The 8,845-nt window shown below is 38.9% G+C and overlaps 1 protein-coding gene across 1 annotated transcript; it reads left to right on the top strand.

The window, feature by feature from the left end:
* The first annotated feature begins 5,460 nt into the window (after positions 1–5,460).
* Positions 5,461–6,606, top strand: LOC143573786 (transcription factor AS1-like). Its single transcript, XM_077058584.1, has one exon. The coding sequence runs from the start codon at positions 5,518–5,520 to the stop codon at positions 6,604–6,606; it is 1,089 nt and encodes a 362-aa protein (XP_076914699.1). The 5' UTR covers positions 5,461–5,517.
* The last annotated feature ends 2,239 nt before the right edge of the window (positions 6,607–8,845 follow it).

Below are 8,845 nucleotides of genomic sequence, written 5' to 3'. Positions count from 1 at the left end.
ATATAAAATTTGTATTGTTGTATGAAGTATATGCTTGTTTGTATTTGATTTATTTGATAAATGAATTCAATTAATAGATAACGTCATTTAAATATTGTGCATGATAGTAACACTGAGAGCTGTGACAATCAGTTTGCGCCCCGGCATTTCCGCCGTAGGTTGTGGTGTGACACAGCTCAAGAAAGGAATAACCATAAACAGTGTACGTAACCGCACTCAGGTGAGTTTCTAGCCCCATTCCTTGTTATGTTTTCGGTGCTGTGTGCATACTCGATGTGAATTGCTAATACGCTTATACTAAATGATAAGTGTAACATCCCCAAAATTTCGATCCAAATTTGACAACTTAGGAAAGTTGAAGGATCAAAAATAATATCAAGACAAGACATGAGAAAATATTAAATATGGAAATATAGGTAAAATAAGGAAATAAAAATATTTCCTAAGTTAAGTATTCTTACATAAAGGAAACTACATCCCACATGGAAGGATGTAAGAAAAAGGAAGCACTTTACTAAGGTATAAATAAGGAAGATGGAATCTATCCCACTTGGAAAGTAGTAAAGAAATGGAAGCTCTTTATAAGGAAGAGATTTTCCATAGTAATATCTTTTAGGAATATCATGCACCAAGTGGTCCTAGCGGAGGGTGCGTAGCACCCGACGCACACGCGCTCGGGTGAGGACGATAGCGACGGCGACGGCGAAGGGCGTTGGGCGCAATGTGGCACTTTGATGGCGCACTTTCCACATCGCCGCGAGCCGCTTAAGAGCCGCTTTAGTATTTTTGGACAACGAGAATTAGACTAGAAATGTCAAGCTATCAAAGACGAGGGACTAAAAGTGAAAAATAATATAAAGGAACCCATCGCGCTACACGATGAGTCCAAGAGGACGGCCATCGCGTACCGCGATGGGCCGTGATGACTTATGGACACGTGTCACATCCAGGTGACACGTGGCAGCACGACGTGACACGTGGCAGAACGTGTCAGACCACGTGGTGACACGTGACACACGTGTCAGGCCACGTGGCGACACGTGGCGTGATTTCAGAAAAGAAGCCGTCGCGGTACGCGACGGCGGGAGAAGTAGGACCCACCGCGTACCGTGATGGGACACAAAAATGGCTATAAAAGGGGAGGGATCCGGCTCATTTCATACACCCACAGCCACTCTCTCTAGAATCTCACTCTCTCTACATCGGTTTGCGTGCCGAACACCGTTTTGCGTGCCACCGACCCGACAAATATCACATCGTAATTCGTGCCCAATACCCGGTGTTTTCCTCGAAGTGTGTGCCACTCAAGAAACCTGACATTCTGTCTCGAAGTACATGCACGACCCGACAATCGAACATTGCCTCGATTTGCGTGCCAAGAAGAGTTGATCAAGAACGCCTCGATAGACGTGTATAGAGTAGAAGTGCTGGCCGTACAAACTTAGGAATATCTAATTCTGGATAACCGTGCGAGGTAAGGGCTTCTGCCTAAGTTATTATATTATTATTATAAATGGCTTAGACCATAGTCGGAAGTATAGCCAAACCTTGATTATGATTAAGAGTTATATAACTTTTCTTAAGCAAAGGCTATAGTTAAAATATTATTTCTTTATTATTAAGAAATATAATATTCAAAAAATATAGTTTGATTATTGTTTCTTCTTGAAAAAGAAACTCAGTATAGACGTTTCTTCCTGAAGAAGAAACGTAGCCTATAATTGGTAAATAAAGAAAGGGACTAAAGGTCCAAATATTTTGAATAAACATATGTTTTTATCAAGGTTAACGCTATACAAAAACGGACTAAAGGTCTGAAGCTAGATCGTTGATCTAGTTATTTATACAAATGTTATTCTCGTACTATAGGTCCGAGGTAACCAATCAAGAGACAGAATCAGAAAACAGGAATCAGTATCAGAAACTGATTATATACAGAAAAGGTGAATACGCCCCAAACCTTTTATAATGAGTCTGAATGTTTAAAAACTTTGTGTACAATAATAAGAAACGGACACTCTGATTAAGAGTATACATGTGTCTGGATCCAAACATACATGGTGACTCGGCATTTCCCCAAGGCCATACATATCATCAACATGCCTCTGAAGGTCTACGGGACTGTTCAGAGAAATGATATTGTGTATATAATTAATTGTACATGGTACTTAGGGTAATTTTATCCCAATTTAGTTGGGTGCCTAATGAGTAGTCACAAAGGTATTATTGCTGGTTTCACAAAGGTATTGAAAAGAGATTTTAGAGTCAGCGTTATTCACCAGCTTTGTGCTGACGTATTTTCCCCCATGTTACAGGGAAAAAGGTTAGAACATACAAGCAAGAAGGAATAGAAGATTGGAGTTATAGTCATTAGATGCTATCTGATGGCTCAGATATTTTATTTCAAAATATTACAAAGAGTTATGTTTTTCCAAAGAAATGTATTTGAAATATCAAACGGGTATTTTAAACCCGAGAGTTTAATAAGTTTTCAATATAATAATATTTTATTAAAGACTTCCGCTGAAATAAAACCCGCAACTATGATGTATTTACAAAAGTGGTACCAACTTGTGGTCACACGCCTAGGCCCTAAAGTGGGGTGTGACAATAAGTGTATGCCTTATGTGAATTATGTGAAGGGTATGATTGACTGCTTGTCGGTACGTGGACGATCTTCGGACATTGCCCGTATAGTCAAGTTATGATTATGGATATAATGCTATGTATAATATATGAATGATATGTATGTATGCTATGAATGAATGTAAGAGGTAGCCAAGTACAGAAGGAAGGGACTGAGCCCTAATAATACTTTAGGTAGAAAAGGGACTGAGCCATAATAATACTCAAGGCAGAAAAGGGACCGAGCCCTTTATAATCTCGCGGCAGAAGAGGGACTGAGCCCTAATAATACTCAAGGCAGAAAAGGGACCAGACCCTAATATTATCCGAGGCAAAATAGAATAATGTAAAGTACAATTTAGAATAAAGTATGAAGGTAAGTATATATATATCACGTACGAAGTATGAGAATATAAACTATGTTATGTAGTAAATGAATGTATTGTACGTTGTATGATTAACTAGAACTCACTCAGCGTAGCTGACTTTTAGTATGCACGCAGGTGAGTAGAATGAAGCAGCTCGCTTGAGGGGAACACGTGACAAACGAATAAGAGACTGGCATCCGAAGACTCAAGTCGTTTCATAGTTTATGTTTTGATTTGAAAGAAAATATGTTTGATAAGACAAGTTATGGATTAACGTGTTATGTTTTATGAACGTTTTAATATTCCGCGAATGTTTTTATTAACTCTGATGATCAGAACTATGTAGATGAGTAAATCCAACGTCCAAATGTGAGGCAACGGTAACGGGGCCTTACACCCACCCTCCTTTGTTATTGAATCCGCCCCTGATGACATGGCTATCCAAACCATTCGCCACTATCCCATCATTTTTTATGCTCTAATCATATAATGTTTAATGATACACAAACAAAAAAGTGATTGATTTAAGGATCATTCACGTTTGGCGTTATCTATAGCCAAGGTTTATGAAATGGGGGATATATTAGACAACACAACTAACTATTGACGTAATTAGATTACTTTGTTATAATTAAATAACTACAAGGGTAAAGTGTATTGTTCATTTGAACTATTCTCCTCATTTGTCACGTATATGCCATATTAGTTGTTCCTCCATCATTCAATATCACTATTCAATCGGGGGAATAATGGGTCATTTTCATCTCATGCGTGATATCATGGTATGTAGAGGATGGTGTTCAAATAAGATCATTCTTAAATTTATGTGTCGATATAGCCCCTCACTAGTTCAAAGTTGTATATACCTATCTGCCTAAAAACACAAAACATTTGAAAGAAAATAGTTAACATCTTAATAATCAATAGACTTTTAACAATTAAATATTATGAATCCAATATACAACAACTAAAGTTTGTTTTAAAAAAGAAAATCTTTGGTAGGGCATGTGAATGATAATAATAGCATCTAGTTTGATTGACATGAAAAGGAGAATCTGGAGTGGTAAGGTAGGGATGACCGCCCGAACCATCGTCCTATAAACAGACAAAGCTCCTGCGGACCTAAACCCACAAAGCCCCAGCCAGCAGATCCGAGAAATACGTTGATTAGGCCCTGGCCTCCACCTTTAGCCTATCACTCTCTTCCGTTGGTGTGCACGTTCATTCCACGCTCCACATTTGCGTTTTCTTTTTTGTGTTTCCTTTTTACCCTTTTCTAAAAGATAACAATAAATCATTTCTCTTCACTTTTAAATCACTTTTCAATAATAAAAACATATGTTTGATTTTATGCAATAAAAATTATGGAAATTGAGGTTTTTACCCTTATAATATGATTGATTAAAATTGTTGAAACTAGCATTGTTGCTTCTCTTAAATATATTCCAAAGGACATATGTGTTTAGGATAGGCCCTAATACGCTTTTACAAATTGTTTCAATAAGTTTTTAATTAATATTTTAAATTGGTCTTCAGGTTCCAAACACATGCAACTAATTAGCATAATGTCGCGGAGCAATCTTTTTAGACTCCACGTGGCGTCCAAATGACAATCAATCCGTTCGCTTATGATCAGGGTCTATCTGTTTCGTCATGTCTTGGACTCATCAGGCGAGCGGTAATAGCTCGCGACCAGCATTCGTCGTGCAAGCATAGTTAGGCATGTATGCTTCCCTTTCTAGTTGGGCCGTGCTTGATGAAGTCCGGAACGAGCCATCAAAACCAAGCGTTCAACCACATTTGTTCTTACTTAGATTTAGGATATATATGATATATAGAGAGAGCACAACTTGCATCCTTCAAGATTTTAACTTAGATTATTTGTAACATTAATTCTTTCTGTAGCCAGTTTGTAAGATCAAACACACATGTCCCCTTAAAGACACTTGTAACTTATTTGTGCTTTTTTACATGTAGTTTATACTATGATCAGTTTTTATGAGGCCGAATCTTGTTATAAAAAGAAGTTTGGTCAATTGTATAAAAAAATAATTGACCTTCCTACTTTTTAAAAGAAAAACTTCGGTTAAAAGTTTTGCAAGCATGATACTATTTTATAAAAGTTGTTGATACAATTTTTGATGTCGCCCTAGACAAATACATTATCTATGCACACTAAACATATGAGTCAGAGTCATTGAGTTGTTAAGTTTATAGGATAAAAGAATAGAAAACCGAAGTAAATAACTCATAACCACAGTATTAATACATTACTTTATAAAGTAAAAACTAAAAGGTTCACCGAACATATTTGAAGGAAACCGTGAATAGTATTAATACCAACATTAAAAACACGAAATGACTAAACAGCGCGTGCATGCCCACAATTACGAACTCCCTTCCATCATCTGATACATGTATTGTCGCATTCACTGCCACCCCCACCCCCATTTCACCTTTATTATTCTAATTATTATTTTCACCAATCCCATTGCCACCGACTCACCGGAGCTATGGTGATGAAATGAAAGACCGTCAACGATGGCAGCCTGAAGAAGACGCTATACTCCGTGCATACGCCCATCAGTACGGTCCTCGTGAATGGCACCTCATTTCCCACCGCATGTCCAAACACTTGGACTGTGATCCTAAGTCGTGTCATGAACGTTGGAAGAATTATCTCAAACCAGGAATTAAGAAAGGATCTTTAACTCCTCAAGAACAGGAGCTTGTGGTTTCGCTTCAGGCCAAATACAGCAACAAGTGGAAGAAGATTGCAGCTGAAGTACCCGGTCGAACCGCTAAGCGGCTAGGCAAGTGGTGGGAGGTTTTTAAAGAGAAACAAGTTAAACAACAGATTCAGATTAATAATAATCCCTATCCTGGTTCACCTGAAAAACCCGGCACGTACGATCATATACTAGACACATTCACAAATAAGTACGTTCAGCCTTACTCGCATCCACCGGTTATTTCGCTTGGGTCAGGCTCCTATGACTCTACACCACCAGAGCCTGACCCAAGCATGGCATCATCCATGATGGGAGTAATATCTAACTCTGTACCAGTACTACCACCATGGAAGAGTCAGAGTAACATGTCATCTCTGACATCATCAAAATCAACAACATCGTCTCCATCCGTGAGTCTGACACTCTTTACCTCTGAACCGGTGGTCCTGAACCCGGTTCACTCAGACCACCGGTTCTTCCCGGTTCAGCAAGTGGGAACCCTGGTTAAATGCTGTAAGGAGGTTGAAGAAGCTAAGCAAAACTGGGTTCAACACAAGAAGGACGCCACGTGGCGGTTGAGTCGGTTGGAACAGCAATGGGTAGTTGAAAAGAACCGGAAGACTAGGGAGAAGACGGAGGAGGTGGAAGCGAAAATTCGAAGTCTTCGAGAGGAGGAGACCATGGCGTTAGGGCGGATGGAGAGCGAGTATAGAGAACAGTTGAATGTGTTGCATAGAGATGCAGAAGGGAAAGAAGGGAAGCTAATGCAAGCATGGAGTAATAAGCAAATGAAGTTGAGTAAGCTTGTTGAACAGATTAATGGTGGATTAATTCAACAACACATGATTAGTGGAACTAATCAGCATCATGGATTAGGTTAAGAAATTAATAAGATTGAATTCCATTTCTTGCAGGGAATTTGAGTGTTAATGAAGGGATAATCATTAGCCTGTAATCTTTCAATTTTGTTAGACTATGCTATCCATGCTGTGTGATGAAAACTATATATTTTAGTTTTAATAAGAATAAAAGGGTTTCAATAATACATGAATATCAAAGTCAAAACAAGGATAATGATTTAGATTTCCATACTACATACATAAATTAAAAGGGTCACGATATTAAAAGAATTACATACATCACAGTACTGCCCGCAAATGCAAGCATTTAAAATTCATCACAAGTCAGCCAGATATAATGTTGAGACTTGAGAGAGCATTTGATACCCTCCATAAGGTCTGTGTATAGCAATCGATTAATATATGGTGACGGAGGCTGTTGCTACAACAAAGATAAGACCAATGATAGTGAATGGACTGGTTAGGCTAACAAACTTCAAGGGTTCAGGTTAACCTAACGCAGGTCGTGGTGTCTCTCTACGTTTGCAAAACGTAGAGAGAGGTTCACTAGTTTAGTTGTTTGCGTTATAGCTCGCCGGAGATCCAAGACCGAGATGTTTGGAATCGGTTTTTGGATGGAGCTCTTGGTGAAGCTATGAAGTTATTGAAGTAAGAAAGAAATAAGCAAGGAGCATATTTCTCAAGGAAGAAGAGAATATTAAGGAGAGTATGTTATCTGCCCAGATCTTGTTGTGTATGTTATGGCTAAGTCATCTATTTATATGGAGGAGATGTAAGCCTTTTAGTCAAGTTAACTAAACTAGTTAGCCTCTAGTTTGCATAGAGAGTTGACAATTATGGGCGGGAAGCTTTGGACCGTTGGTCCATGATTAATATAATAATACTTTATCTGAGCATGTTTCCTGTTCCGAGGGAACAATGATGTGAATATTGATTTGATATCGTACTGTAACACGTGGGTACTGTTCACGTACTTGTTTACATAAACTGGGGGGAAACGAAGCTTTTAACCTTTTTAGCGTTAATGTGTGGAAGCCATTTTATTAATTCCTTGGGCTACCCCGTCATCAGCCCCCCCCCCCCCCCCCCCCCCCGCCCAAGTCAGAGGTGTTTGAGAAGTAAGCTCAAGGGCTTCAGACTTTTGCACACATTTTGTTTATTGCTTAAAGGCTTCAAGGCTTTGAGGTTTTGAGGCTTCGAGTCTTTATCAGTTTTGGTTTTTTTTTTTGAATTTCTGACAAGACGATTGATGTGACAGTTACTGCAGGTTGCAGTGCCAATAACTGCTCTTAATGATGGGTTATAACTGTTCACTTTCTTCTGATTTTTCTTTTTATCCTCCACAATATTCTCCAAACATATTCAAGTTCTCTTTCAATCATTCTTCAGGTTAGTACCAATCCTTCATCTTTCTTTCAAAATTATGGTTGCTAAGAAAGATCTGTCGGTCAGTTTTTCCCGATTAACTCAAGAAGAGGTCGAATCGTTTTGTGTTGAATGGGGTATAGGTTTGAAGTTTAAACCGATTGCTCCGCCAGCCGATGCGTCAATCGATCGCTGTTCGGCGGGTTTTATTGCTCTTTATTGTCGTCATTTTGAATTTTCGAATCTCCGGCATCCGTTTTCGGTTTTCGTTTTGAATATTTTGGAGTATTACCGTGTGTCATTCGGTCAAATCCACCCTTTAGGTCTTGCTAGGGTTTTACACTTTGAAGTGTTATGCAAAGCTTTAGGATATGATCCGTCGTTGACGAGTTTTCGCCGTTTCTTTCGCTTAGCGAAAAACGATGATTGGTATACTTTTGAACATACCAAGATCGATACGTGTTTAGTTTCCTCAACGGTTACAACCCTTGGTTCATGGAAGGACCGTTTCTTCTTTGTTTCCTCTTCCATCCTTCCTTTTAAATCCGTTTGGAGGCAACCCGAGGCTGTTTTAAACGAACCGGAGCCGGATGAATCGGAGTTGAATGAATGTTTTTTGAAGTCGATTAGGAAGTGTCCATCGCGTCTTCGTCCTCTTCTCGAACATCTTCTTGTGTTTTTAGGAATTAGCAAACTATGGGATAAGCCTAATCGGGATCCCGTGCTTATGAGGGATAATAAGGGTATGCGTTTGTTTATCCCGTTTTTGCTTTATTTTGTTGGTGTGTTTGTTAATGGATTTTCCTTGTGTTTGTAGTTATGTCGGCTTTGGACTTTTTGAAGAGTGATGATACTTCAGACGTTGGGTTTACGGATCTTGAGGCTACTGGTGGGG

Source organism: Bidens hawaiensis, unplaced genomic scaffold (genome assembly GCF_021521415.1).
Source record: "Bidens hawaiensis isolate Kalapana, Puna unplaced genomic scaffold, B.hawaiensis_p1.1 tig00026639_1, whole genome shotgun sequence".
NCBI lineage: Eukaryota > Viridiplantae > Streptophyta > Magnoliopsida > Asterales > Asteraceae > Bidens > Bidens hawaiensis.
The sequence above is the reverse complement of the archived record's forward strand: the minus strand, read 5'-3'. Positions and strand labels throughout refer to the sequence as shown.

Coding starts and splice junctions, on each gene's coding strand:
- LOC143573786 (XM_077058584.1), top strand. CDS start 5,518: ATGAAAGACCGTCAACGATGGCAGCCTGAAGAAGACGCTATACTCCGT.